General features: G+C 43.6%; 1 protein-coding gene across 1 annotated transcript; it reads right to left on the minus strand.

Annotated features, from left to right (window-relative positions):
* Positions 1 to 8: 8 nt before the first annotated feature.
* cdh5 (cadherin 5) lies at positions 9 to 18,466 on the minus strand. The gene is made up of 15 exons (XM_029835105.1): positions 18,452 to 18,466; positions 16,631 to 16,864; positions 16,264 to 16,543; positions 15,795 to 15,911; positions 15,492 to 15,659; positions 15,221 to 15,402; positions 13,667 to 13,780; positions 13,337 to 13,479; positions 12,817 to 12,950; positions 11,722 to 11,831; positions 11,391 to 11,493; positions 7,130 to 7,260; positions 6,910 to 7,024; positions 4,102 to 4,234; positions 9 to 3,530 (listed from the first exon to the last, which is right to left on the minus strand). Exons 2-15 carry the CDS (start codon positions 16,862 to 16,864, stop codon positions 3,146 to 3,148), a joined length of 2,349 nt encoding a protein of 782 aa, XP_029690965.1. The 5' UTR covers positions 18,452 to 18,466; the 3' UTR covers positions 9 to 3,145.
* Between the last annotated feature and the right edge of the window lie 7,170 nt (positions 18,467 to 25,636).

Below are 25,636 nucleotides of genomic sequence, written 5' to 3' on the forward strand. Positions count from 1 at the left end.
AGACAAGATGACAAAAGGTATTTGATTGTTTATTTTCATTCCACACTTACAAAAATCTAAAAGTCGCTGCTATACATCATAAAAACAATATAGAAAACAGCTTGTTTGCAATCAAACAAACAAACGAAAGAATTACAGTATTTTTTATTGAGTAAAGGCACATTTTGCTTTGTCGAGAGCCTGCACTGTATTTACAGAAGAAGAAAATGTGTGTGTGTGTGTGTGTACTGTACATGTTCACAACCACAAGCGCATTAACACACACAGAGGCAAAAACACTGAATCACTCTGTCCCTCATGCATCAGACCCACTGTCTTTTTAAGAACTGACTGATTTCTTGCTTTTTTTTTTTTTTTTACATAAATCAAAATAAATTGTGCATTTTAAACAAAATAAACAGGCGAGGAACAAACAAGGTGAACAGGCACATTTTTTTTTTCCAGATCACGTCATCTTTACAGTCAGGGCCGTGACGCTGTTCATGTTTATCCTTCTTGTGCCTCAATGGATCCCGACCTGAGAGATTTGTTTCACTTCCTGGATCCAAAGTGATTCAGCACTTGATAAATGAGTCCAACAACCGTCAATGGCCTGCAAATACGAAATCAATATGGCTCTTTTTAGGGTTTTAAACACTGCACAGTTTAGAAAACATGAATGGACAAATTACTGTCTGTTTTTCATGACTTGTCCTCAGAAACTGTTAATGTTTGTTGTATTTTCACCATTTCCTTACTAACACCGTCTGTTTAAACTCGTGTATACCTCTTACAGGATGAAGCAGCTTTATACGAACAGCAATGTTCAAAATCCCAGTTTTAAAAATAAGACACACCAATTTAATGTTGAAGTACAGAAATGCGTTCAGAGCCAAGAAACAAAAGAATAGGAGTAGAAAACGGAAAATTTGTAGCTGTTTCCTAACCAATAATGACTGATAAATCAAATTAATCATGTTTGAGACAACATGATACCGACAGCACCTGGATATTCAAGCAGCTGAAAATGTCATCATTACTCTACATTGTTTGCCTCGCCGACCTTTCTTTTTAACCCTAACCTCATCCCCTGTTCCTCCTCCTCCTGCTACCTTTTCCTCCCCGCGTTTGTTTCTCAGGCGGGCGGAAGCGAGCACAATGTTTGCTCACGAGAGAGATAACATGGGCAGGAAAGGGTTGGACAAAACAGCCCAGATGGACAGGAAGTTGACTACACTGTTTGGTTTAGCTGATTAGACGATGGAGAGAGAGGGGGAGGCTGATGAATGAGAGAGAGGGAGACCTGGAGGGAATGGGTGCTAAGAAAATGGAACAGGCAGGAAAGCACTGAGAGGGTTTCCAGCTATTGTACGCACAGTTTATCAAATGGCATTCTGTGCCGGCTGGAGCTTTAAAGAAAAAGGTCAAGTCCAAACAAAACAGAATAAACAGGAGCGTAAATAAGATGGATTATCTTAACAAAGCATGGAATTAAATGGAAAGCAACAAAAGGATTGTCCTGCGGTTCAGTGCATCACGACGATAAAGACTTTCATCACCAAACTCATTAATAATTAGTCACTTCTAAGATTTGCAAATGTCACTTTGCCTCTTAACCTTCATTTACACACAAGCAAACACGGATGCTTTGTTGGAATTATTCTGGCTCATTGAGAAATGGCGGCACTGCGGAGCTGCCGTGTTGAGACACCCAGTCAAAAATCTTTTCTCTATAATGTCTGAGCCTTTAACAAACACGAGGGACATGGAGAAAAAGCTCAGGCTCTGGTTTTACGGCCCAACAGTAGCCAGAAAGGCTGAAAGGTTAAAGTTATTCACGCCACCGCCGAGCCATCAGAGCCACGCCGCAGTACCTGCTGCCAGTGCTGCCGTTTCCTGAGTTTTCTGAATGACTTTTGTTATAGTGGACCTCCGAGAATTGGGCTTTCATCACAACAAAAAGTGCGATGATGATGGGTTCTGTCAAATAAACCCCGGGAACACGCTGTAATTCTGTCTGAACAGCGGTAGTGCCGTATCCTTTCTGAGTCATTTTGTCTTTTGTGTGCTCGGACCAGAAGATAGCAGGACAAAATGACTCGCTTAGAAAATTAGGCCTCGATAATTTTACACCGTTGGTGTCTGAAAAACAGGGGGAAATTACTTTTCTTTCTTTCTTTTCCGGATTAGAGAAACTCCAACGGTGCTAAAAAAATAAAATAAGAAAATTTTTTGATGGGTTTAATCTCCCATATGTTGTGCCAAATGTTCGGTGAATCTACTAAAACTAAACTAGAATGCTAGACACGAACAGCGTTGCTCCATATACAAACACTTCGGTCTAGTGTTTCATATAAGCAAACAAATCCAATATCTTCCAGCGATCAAAAAGTCCGAGACTCTGATTTATAATTTCCATGGTTGCTCAAAGTTTTTTCACATCAAACAAGTTAGATAAAAATCCTCAAAGCTGCAAAAACTGCTGTCCCGAAAGGCTCCAGACGACAATAATTACCCATAGACTGCTTTGACATTGACCATTTTGGGTCTAACAGCCCCTGTGTTGGTTGCGACTATATTCAAGGTTACTTTTATACAGTATTTTGGAGTTAATACGAGCTTTGCGCCACATAAATTGTCCATAAATTAACCTGGTAACAAAGAGGAGATACAAAATGTGGTGCTACACAAAGAAACAATATGCAGAAATGAAGGTGGCCAGTAGAGAACTGACGGCTCCAATGGTTATTTAAGATGGACTCTTATTGGCTGTGGCCCAAGGTGAAGCTTCACGTGATTGGATGGATTCGAGTACAAACATCACTTCACTTCCTGCTCTGGAATCTTGCTGTTATTTTGGAGTTTTTCAACGGTTTACTGATAAAAAAACATCCAAGAGCTCAAGACTCACTGGAATTCTATTTTCTTTTGCCAGTTTTGAACACATAGCTAGATCTTGAATGAGTCTACACGAGTCTATAAAGAACATGGCTGCGATTAGAGTAAAGATTCTTGTCCAGAAACAAAGAAGAGCATCAAGCTTCTGTTGCCGTGTGTGTTTGTGTTGGTGTGTTTCTACTTCCCTTGTCTGTCTTTCTGCAAGATGTTTTTTCCATTATTTGTGTGTTTTGGCATCATGTATGCTAATTATAGCCGAGAGAATCCGTCAGTATTGCTGGTAATACTCAGGTTCGTTCACGCCGTACAGCTCAGCTAGGGTCCGGAACCTCGGCCCCCAGTCGCTCAGGAAGTCATAATCCAAGTTTGACCCGGTGGAGGAACTTTCCAGAGAGCTGAGACTGCCAGCCAGCGACTCCTCTCCTTCGTAGCCGTAGATGTGCAGGGTGTCGAACGGGAAGCCGTCTCTGTCGTGATCCGCCTCGTCCTTCTTCTTCTCGATCATCAGGGCCATGTCGCCCTTGCAGGCGCTGGGCTGAGGCTGGTGCGCTGGTTTCTGGACCATGGCGTAGAGGGACGGGTGGGGGTGGTGGTCTGGGCGGCGCAGGAGGGACCCATCATGGCAGGCAGAGGACAGGATGGAGACATCATAGCTGAAAGAGATGCGGATCAAGCTTCTGTTGGTTTTAACCTCAGAAGCCTTAAAATAGCCTCTATTTGATCATCAAATGTGGTTAGCATCAATAAAATCAGACTTTCCCTCTATAGTGTCTGTTACAATGGAGGCCCAGAGCCTGACCTCCGAGCAGACAGTCTATTTCTGCTGCCTTTTATTACATTTCCGTTAGTTTAGATTTGAATCAGATTAAAGCTTGATGATGATGAACTGGGTCAGCAAACGGACTGATACAACAAACAGAATAAATACCGGGGTCGAAGAAATTATATTTAATGGAATATATGTCAAGAATCAGAACCCCAGTGCAAAGTTGTTTTCTCACCCGGGACATTTGTGCTCTACTTCATAAAAATGCAGTCAAATTCTGTAAATGTCACTGTCTCCCCTTCCCGATCATGGAGAAACTGAGAGCTTATCGGTTATCTGGTGGGTCGACGTGTTAGATGGGCTCTGATTGGAACGACAGCTTTGGTTCTTTGCTTTGTTTTGATGACAGGCAGCAGAGAAAAATCATGCAGCACATTTCTGACTGTATTCACACGTACCCGTTGGTGTCCATCTCTCCTCCGCCCTCCTCGTCATACGTGACCAGCTGCTCGTGAATCTCCCCGCTGTTCTTCATGTGGGCTAAAGAATCCTTCTGATACCGTTTCCTCATCACAAACAGGATTACAATGACTGAAAGACAGCAGAGTCAGGCTGGCATCAGGACACATTTGAGATCGTCTCCCTCGCTGCAGCAGCTTTAATTGCAGGTGATAATGGAATTATTTCCTTGCAGTATCTGCAGCCAGCGCTGGGATTAAAGGCAATATGGACACTGGATAAATTGTCTTAAATCCGTTTATGAGTGTAAATCCTCTCTGTCACATGTCGCATCTGTTAAAGCAATTAGTCATTGTTGGAAAATTTACAAAGATTCACCCAGAGGCGCAAAATTCCTGCTGGACTGAGCTTATGTGCATGTAAAAAAGTAAGAAGGGGAAATCTAAACAGAACCTAGTGAGATTGGGGCCAAAAAATAAGAGGAAAGTGGGGCATTAATGAGGAAGAAGAGGTAGAAAACAAGAGGAATGAAGAGGGAAATGGTGCACGGTGCAGGAGACATTTGCCTCAAGCATTAAAAACCTGAAATGAATCTGTTCAACCAGACAAAGAAGTGAGAGGGGAGTGAAAGAAAGAGGAAGAGAGGCCGTAAATACTGGAGAGGATGTGGAAATGTAGAGGAGAAAACAAAGGGAGAAAGAAAGGAAAAGGGAAGGCAAGTTGGCCCAATGGTGAAGAAATAAACAATTAAGGGATGAAGAGGGAAAAACAGAGGCAAGCACATCCACAGACGGATATTTATCACATGCACATGCAGGATTGGAGCGCATAACTCGCATCGAAGAAAACCTATAGCTTTATGGCTGTAATCTCACTGAGGCATTTAATTTAATTTATTTCATCAGCTTATGTCCTATTCAACCTTGGGAAAATGTGCACATTGCGTTTCAGCATGTAAATGTGCAGGTGTTGCATGTTTCAGTAGAATCAGTCAGAAGTTAAAAGTTTAGAGAAGAAGGGCGATGAAGAAAGGAGTGAAGTGAAAGTAAGGGGAAGAAGACAGATACATCTGACATTAGATTAGGCCGGGAGCCTCAGTCCTGATATGAACCTCTTTCTCTCTCAGCATTAGCCATGCCTCTTAGTCGAGGGCAAGCAGGACTAATTTAAGTTTGCCTGGGAAACTAACAGATTAATCTTTTACAACACATGCTTGGCAGTTTAATAAGCTCTGGAGATATTGGATTTAGAGGGACAAGAAGAATCCTTTTTCTTCCCGGAGAAAATGACACAGAAAAAAGAACCTTTTTCCGATGTCAGACCTGACTTTTCTTTTCTTTTTTTTTTGGTGAGAAAATGTGCGAGTGAATAGGGAGAGCGGCAAATTGCTCTGGGCTCCGGCAGATAATGACAAGTGCATTAAATAGTTAATCTAGCCTGCGTTGGGGGTGTTTGATAAAGAGAAACAGAAAGGGAAGAAAAGATGCTAGAAAAGGGGAGACAGACAGAGACCCAGAGGGAAAGAGAAGGGAAAAGTGAGAGATGAAGGGGAAAAAACAGAGGGGAGATAGTGAATGAGTGCATTAATAGTTAATAGGTTGAGTGTTTGGTGGTGTTTGATAAGCAGACGGCACCTAAAGAGCTGATAAACTCTCCTCATTACCATTCCCATTCTTCTCATGCTTTTCCCACAATTCCCTCCTTCAGCATTTTCCGTCTTTAACCTGTTTCTGTCTCACTTTGCCGCTCAGCCGGCCTCTCATCTTCCTGTCTGATTCGCCCCTCTCCAACGCCTAAAAACCAGACGTGCTCTGAGACTCCTCATCTATCACTCCAGTTCCACCCCTCTTTCAACTTCTCCCTCTCTTCCCAGATCCCTCTTGTTAGGCCAGTACCTCTTATCCAACGTGACAAGTGTCTCTTTCTCCGCAGAAATAAAATGTGCAGGAGGTGAAGCTATCAAAGAGAATATTGAGCTCGCGCAACTGCAGGCATTATTTCCACATCCGCCGCTGCATAATTCATAAAACCAACATCGACGGAGGAGAAATCTTCAAAACAAAACACCTTATTTATCACCCACGAGTGAATCTTTGCAGACGTACTGAGTCGACATTTTATTGCACTTCAGAAATTCTTAATTTGCATCTGATGTCAGGAATGTCAGGAAATAAGCACACCCAGAATTAAAGAAGAAATCAAACCTATGCTATTCTAAGATCTACTGGTGATGTGGCTCATTTAGATTCATACGAATCGAGACGTCAGTCCGACTTTCAGAAAACTGCAGAAACAGAGCAGAAATTCTCAACCAACACTGCCTTTTTCCTTCCTTTTTTTTTTTACGCACGATGAGCATCGCAGAAGATAAAAAGCACCATATGGTCAACTTTCCCGAGCTGGCCTCTAAGATTAATATTCAGCTTATGATCAACAGATGGGTAAAAATAATGATGCAGAAACCAGAGTCCATACGTCCTTATTAGAAGCGGGTAGAATCAGGTGTGGGAGTGAAGGCAGCGCTTTATCTCTAGTCTCTCGCCTAACGCACAAACGAGCAGGGAGTTTGTTTGTTTGCTGCTTCCAGAACCCTAATCTCCCTCAACAAACCAAACAGCGTTGGAACAAATTCAGAGAAGTGTTAATAAGAATAAATCTTCCCTTCCAAACACGCTTCCAAACAGACTTCAACTCGGAGTGTGAACTTTAGCTCGGAGAGGCCGTCGGTGTTGCAACGCATGTTTTTGCTTTTTTTCTAAGCCTTGAAGGCGAGGTCACCAGCAAAGAGAAGAAAAAAAGAATCTTACCAAGTATGGTCAATATGCAGAGCAGGATGGCGATGAGGGCATGGACGCTCACTCCCATCCTCTGAGCGCCGGCTTTACACTTTGTCCGCATCCGCATCTCATCACACCGGCATGACTAAAACAAGTAAAAAGGGAAATTAATTAGCTCTTTTTATGCACGTTTAGACCCTCAGAAGAATCTGCCGTGCGTGGTCAGCTTGTGGGTTCCAACGCAACAGACCTCGATTGCCAGTTTGGTGATGCTGGTCTGAATGGGCCGACCTCCGTCGCTGACGCGCACGTCCACGCTGTAATCCTTGGGGTCATCCAGGCTGAACGGCCCCATTTTCAGAATGATGGCTGCTGTACTGTCTGCGAAAAGGAAAAAAAACACAAATACATCATTAAGCGCACAATAACCGCACTCAAAACCCAAAAGCTTTCCTTCCTGTAGAATCAGAGTCTAATTTATCTGGTTATCCGTCTCATTAAAGTGAGCCTGACGTTCACCTGCTTGTTTAGAATTTCTCTTTAAGATCACAGATTATGACAGCACCAAATAAGTGAAGCTAATATAAATGCACAGGGCTTGATTGAATCAAAAGACGGGAGCAATTTATTTATTGTACTGATGATGCGATGGTCAGGCAGGCTCTGAAGATCCAGCAGCGGCGAACGGAAACACAAGGGAAAAATGAAGGGAAAAAGCAAACTATATGAAATAATGTGAACGCTGTGAAGAAGCAAACAATGTTGGGTAGACCTGAACAACAATACAGTCATTAGTCAAATCCCCAGCAGGCAGACGTTTCCTGCCGAGACGATGGGGGGGAGCGTTCCTCCACAATATCCCACCGTTGGAGGAATTTCAGAGAAAACAATGGCAGGAAAGACCCTTGTGAAGACTCAAGCGTACCTAGAGACACTAAAATCCCTCAAACACCAGGCCTGGCTTTAATGGGCAGGTTTAAATAAAAACAACCCACGTTTGAATTCATTTTTTCCCTCCTTCAGTACACACAAGAACTAATCAACTAAAACGCACTCTCATGCAACACACACACACACACACACACACACACACACACACACACACAAATTCAATTTAATTGAAAAAAAACTGTTCCAATGGGAATTTTTCTCAAAAATTGGAGAAACAGGTGGAGAAACCTTTTCTCATCATTTAAGCCCACCAGCTGGTGCTCAATGCTTCTGCTGGTCTGCGAGTAGTTCTTGTATCTGCAGGTTGCCGAAGAGATGCGTCACTTCTTTTGGTCTTTGTGCAGCTACAATTAGTCTGATTCCATTTTCACAGCCATAAATCGGGAGCCATTTGATGACAGACCACTCTGAGGTGTGAAATTCCATCACACGATGTCATAGTCGTGCTGGATGCAGAACATGACCGTTCAGATGTAACAACTGACAGAAACCATCTGATGGGAGCTGCAGCGGGTCTCGTAGGTGTCCCAAACTGACTGCAGTTTGTCGCACGGCCAACCAAAATGGGGAAATACTCACTTCTAGAAGGAGTCTGACACTTTGTAGGGGACAAATCCCAGTTTGCACTGACTGGGCAGATGGAGGCCTACAGCAATGGCAATACACAAATGTCTAGTTTGTCGAGGATACCACCAACTGTGCTGCCTAATTTTTAGGGACTAACCAGATCTGCACATGCTTAATCTGTAAAATGAAGTCTGTTGCTCAGTGCCAAATATGTTTTTTTTCAAGCTACAGCTGCATATAGCAAAATAAACATGGCACATCTATTTTCTGGAGTGAAACTGTTTGGCCCAAGTTAGGAAATGTTTTTTCTATGTTGATTTTTGAAGGCAAAATAATCCAATCACCCCACTTGGCCAACATGAAAGTGTGTGTGGGAATTTGTGTGTGTGTGTACACAGTCTTAACTAGCTAAATAAAAGATAAAAAACGCTTCTGTCCTCCTTCAACTCAACCCTCATCTGATTTTCCGCTCCTTTTTCTTGGTGTGAATTCTATTGAATTTCCTCTCCCTGGAATAATTCTCACTGTCCTTTCGATATTTTATTGGGAGATTTCTTTTGTTCCTTTCACCTCCATCTTCTTTTTGGATTTCATTATTCTTTTTCTCCATCCATGCGTTTGTTTTCCTCCCCATGTTCTCCTCCTCCTCTCTCATCTGTCTGGTATTAATGCTTTGAGCCTCATGTAGCTGCCTGGTCTGAACACAGTCCTGTCACTTTGCTGTGGAACTCTACACATCTGTGCGCGCGTGTGTGTGTGTGTGTGTGTGTGTGTGTGTGTGTGTGTGTGTGTTGGGGTGCCTTCATTATGAAAGCATGGATGTTTTTGCAAGTTGTGAAGTGCTGCTAGCAAATGAATATTTTAAAAGGCCTCACTTTGCAGCTTGTTTGTGTGTCTGTGTGTGTGTGTGTGTCTGTGTGTGTGTGTGTGTGTGTGTGTGTGTGTGTATTGGAAAGTCATGGTATACATCAACAGGAGAGAAGACAACACAACTAGCACTTAACAAACAAGTATGCACCTTCTCTTCGTCTATCATTTATCAGGTTTTTGTCCTCAAATGAGATCAGACATTCTGGATTCTGCTGGTGTTATGGGTTCTATTGCTGTTATGGAGATCCAGTGAAGGTCGGGCTCTGGATTCCTGGTTCCTGATCTCAACAGCAGGACTGAGATCCACAAGGAGGCTCCTGGGAGGCTTCAGGATGTTCAATTCTCGGGGGGTTGTGTAATTAATTCTGCATTTTGAAGAACATTTCCTTCTTTTGGCTGATTATTACCTATTTTTCCCTTGTGTGAGTATAGTGTGTTTGTTTGTCTAGTCCTCCCTGGACAAGGCGTTTTCTAACCGTGTTCTAAAGTTTAAAAACCACCATGCTGTTGTTATTCACAGTTAGCAGCTAACTGTCATAGGTGCACTTTAAACCTCCCAGTTACTGAAAATAACTGAATAACTGAAAATTCTGTCCGGATGCAGCCAGACCATGCTGGAGCGGTGTCTGAAAGAACCTTTAATCTTTAAAATGAACATCAGAACTATGCCGTGTGCATTTGGGTCGATCTTATTATCCTTCATCTTTCTTTTCCTCTCATTGCTTCACTTTTTCCTCCTCCTGCCTATCACATCTGTCATGGCATCCTTCGTTTTCACTTCTTTTCCACATCTTCCTGTACCCCCCCCCCCCTTGCCCTTGCCACATTTTGCCACGCTCCCTCACCCTCCCTCCTGATCTTCTCGCTCTTTCTTTCCGCCTTTCATCTTCCCCCCCACCTCTTCATCTATCTTTCCTTCGGCTCTCCTCCATCTTCCTCTTACTTTTCAGTTAGACGTGTCAGCCCCTCCAGGCACCAGTGGAGAGAAAATGGATGAGGTGCATTCAGGCTTTTTCTCCTCCCGTCTGTTTATCTCCTTTTCAGTATGTTTCAAGTTTCACTTAAATTAACCAGTAACACTTCGCCTAAATCTTTCATGGGACTACCTAAAGGTCTGCAGCCATGCAGACACTTAATATTTGACTGGAACAGTTGGTAACACTTTTCCTCAGGCTTTCATGTATTATAAGTGCAGGCGATGAGAACTGATGAAACCTGTTTTACTTGCACCATTTTGTGTCCTAAATTGAGTACCCCAAAGAGCCTTATGAAATATGACGTAATGGAGGGCAAAACCTGGCTTGAAATTGCAGAAAATAAGATATATATGTAAAATGTAATTCTTTTTTTTTACCACAGTTATCTCAGTTCTAATTCTAAAGAATATAAAATATCTACAGTTTATAGATCATCTTGGCCATCTCATTCCTTGCGATGAATGTTAAAATATTCATATTTTCCAGATGTATCCCACTATTGTGGAAAGTAGGACAGGTATTACTGGTGCCAGGAGGATGAATCTTAACAATAACAAATTGTTAAATAATAATCCAACACCCATTAACTCTCCTATGGGGTCCATTCAGCGTAAGGAAGCCCCTGGTAGGCTGCTGTTAGCATGATGCCCAGTAGAAACAATACTCTTACAATTGTTTCATGTTTTCTAATTTATGATTTCTTTAAAAATGATTCATCAATTATGCAAGGGGTACTGAAGTCTATCCCTATCCTGCACTTTTCCCTCATAATTATTGTAAAAGGAAATAAAATAGCTTGACAATAGCACTTCATGTTGTAATGTGTGTCTTTGGCATCTGTAGCTGGGAAGATTTAGAATACACACACAGAGTCTGCAGAGGCACTTGCTCTCATTATTTTCCCTATTTGCTGCTGTGCATTCGAGACAGCACTTACGGTCCCAGACAGTCCCTCTAAATTCCATGTCTGGCTGAGAGAACAAAGCATGCTGTTAAAGTAAAGTAATTTTAACTTTCAGCTACCAAACACCATTTCTCAGATATGGTTTCAATTGTTGCATGGCAACAGGGCTGAGGCCAGAGCACCTCTGAGCACCTCTTTGAGCCACAACCAGTAAAAGAGAGGCAAAGTACACAAAGACATACTTCCGTAGTCTCTGATGGAGAAGTTGGAGGCCTCGCTGGCGAGGCTGAATGTAAAAGAAGCTGGCTGGTCATCTTTGTCTGTGGCTCTCAGGGTTCCTAAAACCTGAGAAAAAAAAGAAAAATCCATTACGTTTGACCCAGTCTAAATGTATTTATAACACATGGGAATGCTGCCGTGGGTTCTATCTTTGTATGAGTTAGAAATTCCTGACACAATTGACACCATATATACAAGAAGGTAAAGTTTACTGTTGCATCAAACGCCCTATGCAGCGAATGACGTCAACGCAACTCACGCAAATCTGGTTTAGTCAAAACCTGCTGTAATTACCGTGCCGGCGACGTCATTCTCGCACAGGAAGACATCGTCCGCAGCCAGCTCAGGTTTGTTATCATTGATGTCTTTAACCGTGACGTTGACTTTCACAAACGACTCCAAACCTACAAAAACACAGCAGGGTGTCGTTAGCTTACGCGATTATCCTGTAGAGGCTACTTCTGTGAAATCGACACCGATTGATCTTGCGCTCTTCCGACAGCGGAGGCAGTAAAAAGCAGAACGCCCCAGACGTTCCAGTAAGCTGCAGGAATTCTTCAGAGCAGTCTCATGCCAGGGAGATCAAACAGCTCTTACATGCAGCCCAACGCTTATGATGTGATGTAATCTGCCTTAATGCATATGTCACACTCAATATGAAGGGAAAACAAATGGAGAGACAATGATTTCAAGAGACAGGCATGCACAGAAGAGAGAACAACGCATGGAAATCATCATCTTAGAATATTTTTAGGAATATTTCACCAGATTTCCTGACTTTGTCATGCCCTTGTTCATTCTTGAGCTGATCGTTCTGTGATGCAGCTGATTAAGGTCAAGTGGCTGAAACGGTTTCTATTTGGGAACTTTTGTTTTATGATATGAAAGCGGCTTTTACACCTAATTCACAGCATTGATGTTCTTTTTCAATATGCATCTTGTGGAAGATGTGGGTCTCTCATCTGTCACTCATAGTGGGATTTTGAAACTATCTTTAGTGCAGTAAATGCAGTGTATATCAAGGACCCTGTCAGGCTGAGAGGACCATTGTGTTTCTTAAACATCGTGACAAGCCACTAAAATAGATCTCTGAATTTCATCCACTGCTGCTCTATAAATATAGAGTTTGCTTTGGGAGCTGCAAGTAAATAAAGGTAGAGCCGCTAATGTGATTTTTCCTGCTTCCCGCATGGATACGCTAGGTGATGTGGCAATAAGTTAAATTTATACAAATCCTTAGCGCTCCCATTCCTCAATAAATCCAGAAGAGCTGAACGCAAAACACCGTCCTCCCTGAAATCCCTTCCCGGATGACAGATGGTTCTAATATTTTGTCCGAGGCTCTATTGTTTAAAAGAAACAACATTAATAAATGATTGTGTGACGCACCATTTGGCTCCTCCTGTGCTTTAACTTGGAACACATGTGTGGCCTCTAGTTCTCTGTCCAGCTTCTTCAGGGTGGAGAGTTGGCCCGTGATCTGGTCGATGGCGATGGGACAGTCCTTGTCCAAGATGGAGTATCTAATCAGAGAGAGAAGCAAGAGGTCATCACTTAACATGAAAGGAAAGGGAATCTTTTCTAAAACCATGCGGGGGGGAAAGTTTTGATCAGCTCTATTGATTCTTTCTACTTCCTGTAACAAATTGTCCAACCACAGGTGCAGACTGGCTGGAAACCCTCAGCCTCACTTTAGCACAACAGAAAACAGTGGTTCATCCATCTTTATCTAACGGCAGAGATTCAGCATAAGTTGCCATGGTGATCCAGCCTGTTAATACAGAGCCGCTCTTGTGACGCTAAAAGCATTAGATTCTCCAACCTTGTGAACGCATTAATCTCACTTCACAGTGCATTTCTCAGCTCTGGCAGCAGTTTGTGCTTTGTTGAGGTTTTTACTGCCCCTTACCTGATGCCCTTGTTGGCTCTGTCAGGGTCTCTGGCGCTGATTACGCCAATGTTCCTTCCAAGGCTTTCTTCCTCCGCGGTAAAAGAATAGATGAGCTGGGAGAATACCGGTGGCTCGTCGACATCCAACACTTTGACGTTAACCTGTTAGTTTAAATGATTAATTAATCTTAAGGAACTCATGAAAGCAGCTTTCATGACATCTAAAGTCGGACTAGATTAGAAGTCAATATTAAGCGCATGTTTGCTTCCTTCAAAAAGACTGCCCTACATTTACTAAGGGTTCCCAGTCAGTGGAAATGAGTTTTGATATTTTAGGCTGCAGATTTACCTGGGCTGCTGTGATGGCGCTGTTCACATTATCTGCAGGAAAACGCAGGTTTTTCAGGTTTTCTCGCACTTGGATGCTGAAGGTGTAGCTGTTCAGTGTCTCAAAGTCCAGAGCCTGTGTATCCAACACGGGACAAAAAGCTCACTAGAAATCCATTTTAACCAATATTTGATCAATATGATCCCTTGAGGGACAGGAAGAATCCCTCAAAGAGCTCAGAAGACTGAAATAGTCTTCCAAACCTAATGGAAAAGGCATTAAACTCAGGTCACTCTCATGAATTTGCATATTGTGGTTTGACCCATCAGTTTTTAGACAGGGGACATAGTCCACTTTGGATTTTTTGGCATTACATCAAAATGTATTTGTGGAAATAACCCACATTTATGAAACCTCATTCTTCCTATGCATAGAAATACCTTGTTCCTTTCATGTTTCAACATATACACCAGCTAAGACTTGTGTACTGCTGCAGATAAACCTCCATGTCAACAAATAACAGCTAGCAATGCTCACTGCCTCTTTTCTGCTTATCAGTTCCTTCCCTTGCTTTAGGAATAACCCGCCATTCAGCTAAACGTTTTCGCTCTGGTGGACTTTTTTATCTGCAGATGGGCCACCGCAGGTAGACGTATTCCGTTAACTGGATTATTCATGGTAACAGGGATACTCATTTGCGGGGTATCAAAGGCATGTGTAAACAGCTTAACAAGAATAAAACCTCAACCACAGTGTGGCTGAGAGCTGGCTTGCTCTGCACGCGTATACATAGCAGGTGAGAAAGAGGAGCTGGGGGCTCAGTTCTGCAGAGAGAGGAGATTGTAGCACAATTTCATTCCGGGCCAGTGTGAGAACGAGCTATCGCAGGGCTCATTTTATTAAAATACACTTTCTGCTCTCTGATGTCCTAAATATGAAAAGCGGAGTCCAGTGAAGTAAACCTGCGAACACAAATAGCTCACCTAAGTAAGAGAATGCTAAAATGCTGGTCTTTGAAACCCGTGTTACATATTTATAACTTATAAAAGGTTTTTAAATTGCAATTTTCATGATGAATGTTTGTTTATTCAACTGCGCGGGGTGAGTTATTGATGATTGTTTTCGATCCTCACTAAACTGTCTGCCTCTTGATAGGGCTGCATCGACTGGAAAGCCCACAATACCTTGCAAGAGGGTGAAAGCGCAGGACTACAAATGGCAGGTGTGCAGTCAGAACATTAAAATATTTGCAAGTAGTTGCAAGAAGAGTGGAAACCCCACAAACACAAAGCCAGTTTCAGTCAGCTGGGATTTAAAAATCATTGTCAATGCTGCCATTCTGGGGAGAAAACTCTTTGCACGGAACCAGAATTAATAAAAGAAAGATGCTCATCAGCCAACAATGCTAAAAGGAGCCGTGCCTGACTGGTGAGACACAGGGGTTGCATGATATAATGCCTGTAGATAATGGCCTGTGTTGAAAATAGCTATTATGGAAGACGTGGAGGCCCCGTGCCATCAGTGATCATGACGTTATATAAAACAGCCTGTTGGGGTATAAAACACGCGTCCTACCTTTCTCAGCATGAGGTTGCCATCTTTGTTCGGGCTGAGCTCAATACCAAAAACTCTGCTCATGTCATTTGGGATGATGAAAGTGGGCTCTTTGTTTTGTAGCTGATCTCTGTCCTCCAGCTGTAGCACACCTATCTTCTCGTTCACTTTGTGGTTCTCGGGAACTTGCAGTTCGTACGACCCTGCAGAGAAAGAATGTGTTTTTAAAAAAAATGGCTCAAACGACCTCAGTTTCCTTATGAATAAGACATTTTTCACGTGTGTTCCCTACTTCGGGTGAAAGAAGCTATGTTGTCATTGGTGTCTGTGACGGTAATAGAGACAGAGGTGGTGGCTGTGCTGCCAGATGCCATCCCTCGCAGGTCCTGAGCTTTAACCACCACCACATACTGGCTCTTGGTTTCCCGGTCCAGGGTGTTTATCTTGCAGCTGATCACACCTGGGAGAGACGGTGACAGATTTGGGCAGCCGGGGGGGGGGGGGGGGGGGGTGTTATCTCTGAGGTGAGTGCTGACTCATACTCCAGCGAGCTTACAAGAGGACATCGAAAACTCATGAAAAACAAAACACAGACCTGTGATGCTGTCAATTTCGAAGGCTGACTGATCCTGGATCAAAGAGTACCTGAGCTCTCCATTAGCAGTGTTGGGGTCATCCGCATCTGTTGCCCTCACCTCAACTACTTTAGTTCCTGTATTTGAACATAAAACAGCATCGCTGCAGTTTACAAAAAATACACACTTCTTCTATTGAGCAGCATCCATTTGATAATGACTGGATTAATTGCCAGAGCTGTCTTTTTTACATCAGCCAATTGCTTGCAACAATGCGCTGAAGCTTTTGACAAGCGTTGATGTGCGCTTCACCCTCCCAAGGCATTTAGCAGTTTATTTTTAATCTAAATTATCACTCAAATGTCAAATGCGTACTTTCAGAGGTGTAAATATTTTATAGCCACAATTTTCCTCCTTCCTTATCTTGCCAACACATCGTTATTCCTGTGTGTGTGTGTTCATGTTGAAACAAATCTTTCAGTATCTCACCTATCATAGACCTTTCCATTATGGACCCATTATAAGTCCCGGGGAAAACGGGGCTGTTGTCATTGATATCCGTCACCTGGACTTCAAAGTCTCCGGAATCCTCGACCAGGTTCCTGTTCCCATCATACATCCTGGCAGTCAAGTGGTATAAGCTCTTCTTCTCTCTGTCCAGAGCTTTGGTGACAAACAGGACTCCTTTGCGATCCACGGTGAAGATGGTGTTCGCTCCATCACCTTCGATCACAAAACTCATCCCTTCCAGTTTCTTACTTGATTTCAGCTGCAAATTAGAATTTTGGTGCAGTTTATTAAAAACAACATTAAACTGAGCAATCTAGACCCAGTGGTAGATCTATGTGAGACCTACCTCTCCTATTTTGTAGGCGACTGGTGCTGGTTTCTCCTCCTCCACATAGAGAGAGTTCCAGATCCAGTCTCTTTTCTGCCTGGAAAGGACAGTCTGAGTCTCTTTCCTTGCAGTTCTAATGGGGACCGGATTCTCTGCTTCCACCACAAGAAGGCCGGACACAGTGGTGATAGCAGGTGAGAACGCCACAGCAGCCAGGAGCCCCATTGTCCACAATTGGAGCCGCGCCATCATCTGCATGGACAGGAGCGAGTGAGGAAGAGGAGGAAGAGGCATGTAGAGGCATGAATGAGAGCGAAAGGGGGAAAAGCAGAATGTAGGAAATGATGTGAAGACGGAGATATCCGTATGGAAGCAAAGGAGGAGAAGGAGAGAGGCAATCGCATTAAAACCACTTATCAGTCGTGGACAGACTCCTTAGCTGTGCCAGGGTGAGACTCAGAGCGAAGGCCAAGGACTCGCTGTCCCTTTCCAGGCCGCTGCTGCGTCGGGTGTTTAAAGCTATCATTCAGGACAGCGCTCTTAAAGCTCTTCAGCCTGGGACCCAAATGAAACATTTAGCCTCTCACCACGGGACCTGAACTGAGGAATATCACCCCAGTGGCCAAGGGGGGGATCTATTAAACATAGGCCTGTGACCCATTTTAGGTCCTGACCCACTGCTGCCCCGTGTGAGAGACAGAACCAGACAGACAGAGACGCAGACAGGAGCTGACATTAAAACCACTTTGGATCTCTGCCTTCATTGCCATTAAGAAGGCAACTGCCCATGCAGGGACTGTTTGACATTTCAAATTTCTGCCTGTTTGAGTGAAGCGCATCCAATCACAGGATTACTTTTGGTTCCAGTGCAGTCAGTCAGAAGAGCCTGTTATTGAAACTGATTAACCATCTGGCGACAAACAACTAAAATGTATTTACAGTATTTAGATGAGTATTCAGATGAGGTAAATGAGCACAATAATGCAAAAAAACATCATGAGCTGAAGCCCTCACGAAGCTCTTTGTGAATTGTGACCAGAACAGAATGAATGCCAGATTTAAGGACACTTTTACCAGATGTTCTTACCAAACTGCCAAGAACTTGATGGTCTGCATGAAAATTCAATGCCAAGGTAAAATGCTCGTAGACACCAGTTTCAACAATCTCAACCTGCAGGAGGTCGTTTGCGTTCCCAAGGAGAGAAATACAGCTGCTGCACTTCATCCCTCCGTGTCTCATCCAGATGTAGCTGGTTAACATCATAAAGTCTTTGTGCAATCAGAGCAAATGTTTTTACCGAGTTAACATCCACCACAGGCGATTGTGTAACGTGGCAGAGTTTACGCTCTTGTTTAGGACGGTAACAAACAGCCCTGCTGTGTTTTCCACAGAAAAATGCAACTTTATCAGATCTTTTGTCCTTCGGGAGCCCAAACTGTGTACAAACTTTGTGTCCGTCCATTCGGAAGTTGAGATATTTTAAGCTGGATCAGATTAATGAACTGGGAGTGAACTTGCTGGCAACACACACAGTTTGTGGTAATATTGCGCAACAGTGGTTGTTGACAAAATGCAGGTCAGAAATAAGACCCAGAGTAATGATTTATCTCAACACAGCTAGCTTTAAAGGGCTCTCATATTCCTGACGAGTGCACAGTTTCTTGGGAAATTCATTGATGTGGGCTCCAGTAGATATTTTCAAATCACAATTAAAATTTAAACCAAACCAGCACCTCTTCTGATACACTGTCGACAATCTGGAAATATTTCACCACCTTGCATCACTTGATTCTGCCTGGAAGACATTTTTGCTCTGTTTAGGCAAAATAAAAACACACTAAGCCTTGAAGTCTTTCCACCAACCACGTGTCTTGCGCTCCCGGCCTGTCTCGCTGTCCCTCGTGTGGCTCTGGTGTCCCCAAGCTGGGCTCAATCTAATAAAGCAGAAATGCCATTGAAATAATCTTCAAAACATTTGAGCCTGTATTTGCTCGCTTCTCCAGATATCCCAGTCCAGTCTTGTGCCATCCCAGTAGACAGATTAAAGTATTTTATTGTTTTCCAGCCATTAGCAGCAAGGAGGAGAAGAGGGAGATTATGATGAGGGGATTATACTGGCACAAAGTCTTCTCCCTCTAATGGTCTAATCTCATATTCTGCTGACCTCCGCTGACCTCTTCACACGGCTCCCCACAAATCAGCTCAGACAAAGACTCAACAGTGGTTTCTGGCCTCCAGCTCACATCCCTTTGTTGGGTTGTGTTGTTTTTTATTCTTTTCTTACTTTCTCAATAAATTCATTAGACACTCAGTGAGTGCTTTTTCCAAACTTGTGGAGACCAACTTGTGGACACAAGAATATATATATGTTATAAATAGATGGTTCTAAACTTTTCTTACTGCTGTCTTCATTAGTCAAAGACGCAGCTTTTCTTAATTATCCCGCTGGGTTGATTTAATTAAACCATTAAAAAAACAGAGTTCTAAAAATATTGTGTATCTGCATTTTGTCTGTTAATCTCCTTTAACACCTTCTAAATAGGCGCCTGAGCTTCACACACATCCTTCTTACCTGCCTGGAGTTGTTTTCAGTTTTCTCCCAGAATGTTTTGGGTTATTTATGGTATGTGAAAAATATCAATAAATTGTGTGCTAACGCATCTATTTAGTAGACTTTGATTCCAGATTTAGGTTTTTTTTAGAAGCCCACCAGAGGATACATCTTTCAGTGGTATAATTTTAATGTTTGTTTAAAGAAGAAGGGAGGCAGGGACAGGAACTGTCACAAAAACAATAAAACATTATTTTGGTGAGATGTGGCAGAGATCCGCTACACCGCTGGTATTTCCTGTCCTGGAATTTAAAAAGATGATCTGGTTTTCCCCCTTTCTTCTCTGTGCTTTGATTCGTTAAATTTGATGGTGATTCATCCAGATTTAGCCTGTTTCATGTCAGTCAGAGCGGGTGTTGATGCACTGATAAGAGCGTGTGGATGGAATCCCTAATTAGGAAAATCTGTCTACAAAATCCCAAATTCGCCAACAAGTGTAAGATTCAGGTATAAATAGTTGATAAACTCAACATAAAAATGGGAAAAGATAAGAGCTTTTGATCAAAGACGTGTCAAAATCTTGATTCGTACCAAAGAATCACCATGTTTTCACAGGTTAGGTTTTTTCCTAGTATTTCTTCTGCATGAGCATTATTGCAAAGGCAAACCTTTATAAAACTAAAACAACCAATGGAAGTTCACATAAGAAGCACTTCAGTTTAAGAACTAAAACCGATTTGTGACTTCTATTAAATGCCTCCTGATGATTGCTGTTGAAAAACGGTTCTGGTCAAATGAAACTGACTTGACTTCAGTGCTTTACTTGCTTTTAAAATTGAACGTTAAAGAGATAATAAAGTGTTGTTTTGGCAGCTTTGGCTTTCATGGTATCCTAAAAAATATTTTCCTTCTTTTGCTTAGTCATGCGCAATGACTAAGCAAAATGAATCCAGGCTTGATATTTTCCCTTTAAGGGCATTTTTTATTTAAAGCTGCTTTTCCTCGTCCATCCGGTGACGTCTCCCTTTCATCTGCAGCAGGAAGCGTAAACACAATGCCTCCGGGAAAATGCCATGAGCAATGTTAATGAAGGGTCACCATTAGTGAGCAGACACGCCCTTCCTGATATTCAACCGCTTCACGTCTCAGTTTGGCTCATTTTGTCGTCGTCCCTCTCTCGCTCTCTTTCTTCACGTTCCCTTGCCTCTTTGCTCCTTCTTCCGATCATTTCTCCTCTCTGTAGATGAACCTCTCAAGGTGAAAACTCTTGTTTTTCACACAGTCTATTCCTGTCTACCGTCTATCACTCCTTTTTTTCCCTGTTTCATACCTTTTTTCACCTCTCTTTTCCATCCCTGAAAAACTCCCTCAGTACCTCAACTTAAAGGCTGTTGTAACACCTTTAAAGATGGTACGGCACTGGAACATGCTGAGATAACCAGACGTGCGGGTCAGAGTTGAACTTGGAAAATGACGGGAGGAATAAGACTGATCAAGAAAATGTAAATCAAGTTTAGATTTTTGATCATAGTTGCCTTGACTCTTTTTTCCATATAGATGCTACTCCTATGCATGGAAGTTATTTATGGCAGTGTGTATCAAAGGCATCTTTCTGAGTTCTGAAAAATAAATAACATCCAGGAATATCTGTAATTACATCAGTACATTGTCCGCGGGCAAGAAGGAGCCCGTGTGGTGTGTGCGTGCGAGCGCGCGCGCGTGTGTGTGAGAGTTTGACAGAAAAAGAAGAGAGACGGTAAGACGGTTGTCATTCTCTGGGATGTTTTGTGAGTGGCAGACAGGTCTGACCTACTTTCCCTGAACCAAAGGCTAAAGCACAGAATGGAGTCGACGAGACTTCATAATCCTGGCAGTCGCTGAAGGCTGGTTGAAGTGAGAGCACGGGTCTTATGACATTTTGGCGTTTCCAAGACAGAAATTACCGCTGAGGGAGGGACAGGGGGGTTTATTATGCTCCACAAGTGTCAGGCTTGCAATAATGCAGTGTGGATTCATTGTCCCCAATGGAGGGCCCCTATTGATGGGGATTTTGACCTCCCGACCTTAGAAAGCCTCTTTCTTCATGCTGTGTATGACACCATCTATCCGATGATCAATGGTGATAAATTTTTACGTTTGAGCTCCTAAATTCCTGAACAATTGTACCCGTATGAACCCGCGTGATTTCTGGACCCCAGGGGATGAACCTTGTTGACTTTACTGATTACACGACCTCTTCTGTAGCAGCTCCACCCTTACATGAAGTTAATGCATCATGGAATGTGCTGCTGTGACAACTATTAATACTCCACAGGGGGAGAACCCGAGCGCACGGAGTCTCCCCAGAGGTCAATTCTGCTGCTCGTAATCAGGTCTTTTTACTTAAAACTCTGGCTTAAAGATCAGAGGTTAGCTCGGTCTGCTTTTCCTTTCCTTAAATTGGTGGAAAACTTATTTCTGTTCGCTGAACAGGAAGTGATTTTCAGTGGCAGAGCTCTGTGATGTTGAGCTCTTGAATGCTGTTGTCTGTTGTTGAGATTAAAACCTGCTTAATCACAGAACAGCTTTTAACAGCAGTCTACAAACAAGTCACACCATGAACCGTGACCACTCACACAAACATGCGTGCGCAGACACACACACACACACAGCCACAGGCTCAGCGAGGAAACCATCTTAACATTCTAATGTTCCTGCCTCTGTTTTAAATCTTTTTCTCATTCTAGGGTCCTATCTCTCTTTAAAACAGAACAGCAGTCATCTGGAAGCCATTAAAGGCCTAGCGTGTTATCTGCGTATGGTTTTGGCTCGGCTGTCAACGCTGACTCTCCTAGAGGTTAGAAGTACCCCCAAAAACTATAAACTGGGTTCACTTTGAGAGATTAGTTCGGATTAGGTGTCGCGTCCCCACGGTAGAACCCGCGGATTGATTTGAAAGTGACAACGGGGGGTAAAAAGCTAAAAATGACTGTGATTTTAGTTGCGTTCTTGTTCGCATTGGTTTAAAACCTGATTTGGAAGACCAAAAAGAGTAAGTTGATCCTGTAAAATTCCAGAATACAGGTCGAACTCTGAAAGTAAACCCTAACTGGGTCTTTCAGCTGTAATCAGCGACTTCATCTGAGCTGACGCTGCCACAGCTGGACAGCTTGTCAACCACTTTGACATATATCTGAGTGAATGAAGGGCTGTAATCATCAATCTTGTCTCTGTGTGTACGGTAGGTCGAAGTCTCCCAGATGGCACCCGAGGGATTTGCCGTGATGGTTCCCTCTCCAGGAATTAGTCCGCTGGGTTTAGTTGCATCAACAGCTTTCAATGTTGCATACAAATCAAATCACCTCTTGTCACTCTGGACCGTGGAGCCAGGTCCCCAGAGGAAACACAGGGGCGAGAAAACAACACCGACACTTACGGGTGTAATGGAATCCAGGACGATACACTGAGCTACGACCACGCTCTGAATAACCCCCGCAGCCCCTCTGCATATGCTGCCAGTGGTGAATAGCTGTCATAGCTGTGGCACCGTACCACTTTGGAAAATCTTAAGATCAATATTTTATAAGTTCACGACAAGTTGACAGTTCCAGTCAAAAGATTATGTCAATTCCTTCTAACTGAGAGGGCTGAGGACCTCCTGCTGGATTTTGTCTGCTTTTCATTTCTTTTCTCATCTGCGCGCATCTATATGGTCAAAGGGGTCTGTCTTCAGGAATGACACCCCCGGGGAGGGAGGGGAAGCGAGGCTCAATTACAGCATTCAAATCTCCACCGAGCCTTCTGAGATCATGCATGTGAACCGTCACGGTGGCCGACAGCCTGCCCTCAGAGGGGTTCTAATCATCATTTTGTGTTCTTTTGGTTCCTTCTTCTCGACAGCTGGACTGCGCGCGCTTCGCTGTGGAGTGACTGGGAGAGGAGCCTGGAGCGTGTTCGGAGGATCTGGGTTACACTGAGCTGATGCTCACAGTTTCTGAACAATAAAGCTCCATCTGAACACTGACGGCATTTTTCCCCCCACACGCAGACACACAGACGACACACCTGCGGCACTGTTTCACTTTCCTCAAAGTACAAAAAAAGATAAGTAAACTCACCACTTAAACCAGAGGACTAACGGAGCAGAACTGTTCCAGGCTTTTGGTGGGAAAAGCCGCAAAGATCCTTCAAGGTCCTCTTGTTCGCTCTCGCTGGTGAGATATTTTATTAATGAGGCAGGCGGTGGTTGGAGCTGCCGCCTGAGCTGCACTGAGGAGTTAAACCACCTCCTGATTCTGCGGTGTCTTTGCCTCCCTCTCTCCTGTTGTGGTCCGCCGATGGTTTTCTGACGCTGAAAGAGCAGCAGGTGATGCTGCAAGGGTGTCGATTTTCTCTCCTTCTTCACCGGATTTCTCTGCAAAGCCTTTTTTTGGGGGGTCCCAGAATCCCAAAATTCGAAGGCAAACTTAACAAAAAATTTGGAAATGAACGGAAAGAAAACTTTTTATCTTTTCCCACACAGGTAAAAGTCAGTCCATGGTTTTTCTTCTCAACCAGACTTTTTAAGTCAATCTTTCTCTTTCGCTTCCCTTGAGGTTCTTTGATCATCCGATGTCCAAAAAAAAGTGTTCGAGCACCAGCCTAACCCTAACCCTGACCACAGTCCCCCCTCACGCAGGTCACTGCCCACTTCCTCTTCCTGTTATTATGACCAGTCTTCTTTGCTGCCGGTCCCGGTCCACCACGAAGGTTTGGAAGGACGGAGGGGAGCAAAACTGTTGGAGGGGCGGAGAGGGAGCACATATGTCAGAACAGCTCAAAGACGCTCAGAGAGGCAGAGACAGCAGCCGGCTCATGTTCGCGGAGCAGATGGAGAGAGTGTGTGAGAGTGAAGGAGGGAGGGTTGATGGGGAGTAAGGTGAGAGAGGCGTTACTTCTCAGAGAGAGGGAGAGGCAGAGAGACAGAGAGAGAGGCGGGGGGGGGGGGGGGGACAGGGAGAGAGATTTATTATTCATGTGTTTGAGATAAGGATTAAGTTAAACAGGTTATTGGGGATAATCCTTAGAGATTTCCCCACATGAGGCTAGTAAATATTTCAGACTTTGGCGAGTGGGTGTGCGAGCGTATCTGACAGAGAGATCTTGTCTGAGCCAGTAAATGAAATGAGTTGGACACACATGTACGCATGCACGCACACACACCCTCAGCTTCACCCCCTCCTCTCTCGCTCGTCCTCAGTAATTGGTGAGTTGGACAGGAACGTCGGCAGTGTTTTTACATGAAACCACTGCAGTGGCAGTAGTGAGACACTCATATTTATCCATATGCTGATTATAGTGTGAAGGCACGTGAGGAGGGAACAGCCGCCTATGGCAGCTTTTATGATGTGTATCACATATATGGATGCTGAACATTACAGCGCTGAGCATGTTTAATAGCAGGTAATTAAAGCACCCTACCATGCAAGCTTATTGTTGCTCATAAACACAGTGCCTCTTGCTTTTCCTCTGACAGAAACAGCATCTCCGGTTGAAAGATTCCATCGATTAGAGCCCACTAAGGCCCGATTTCACCACAAAACAGTTCAATAGTGCAGGAAACATTCGGCTTATTCTCCCAAACAACTCGATGTAGAACGCAAGCTCACATGCGCGGGTGCACAGATGGGCACGAGTCGATTTTTGACAAGTGTGTCAGGCAGACGGCAGAGCTCCAGGTGCAACGAGACACACGTTCTAACGTGCGTGTTTGTTTATTACTCGCATTTGTCTTGTGATCATTCAAAGTCATCCCTGTTCTGTGTCCATCCTGTAACACCTGGGCCGGCAGTAGCACCATTGATCCGCCATGAATGCCTCTGCCAGTGTCTCCTGATTGTGTGAGTCTTTTGTCTCCTCTATGGATTTTTGTCCTTCTGTGTTTCCATGGTGAGATCTTTTTTTCCCCCGACAGTAATGTCTAACTTTAGGGGAAAATCTCTCACTCTGGTTGTAAATGTGCATGAGCCTGCTGTGTAGGAAAGTGTCACTTTAGATGGAGAGACTAGTGACGTTCTGACAGCTGAATACGAGAGGGAACGCGAAAGCCTGAAGCTCGAGCGAAGATGTTTTCCATCCATTCACCCTGGCGATGATTTGCTCCACCATAATTAGAATGCACTTTATCCACATTTAGATTGTGTGATACATACATACTGTGCTTTAATCAAGATTTTTACCCGGCTGACTTTGACAAGTGTGGTGATGTGGGTGGGCCGAAACTGAATGGAGGAGGTGGATGAAAAAACTCATCTTGTCCTTGTGTTGGCTGTCTGTTTCCCTTTCACAAATCAAAAAGATGGCACATGTGCAGAGAAGGGATGGATTTCCCATAAACAAACAAAGAAAATGTCACAAACGTGATGGAAACTCCTGTTTGCATCTCTTCTTCCCTCTTTCCCTCTGCGTCTCTCTGTCACTCTGTCAAAAATCCTCATGCTCGTGGCCTACTTTA

Source organism: Takifugu rubripes, chromosome 4, assembly GCF_901000725.2.
Source record: "Takifugu rubripes chromosome 4, fTakRub1.2, whole genome shotgun sequence".
Lineage (NCBI taxonomy): Eukaryota > Metazoa > Chordata > Actinopteri > Tetraodontiformes > Tetraodontidae > Takifugu > Takifugu rubripes.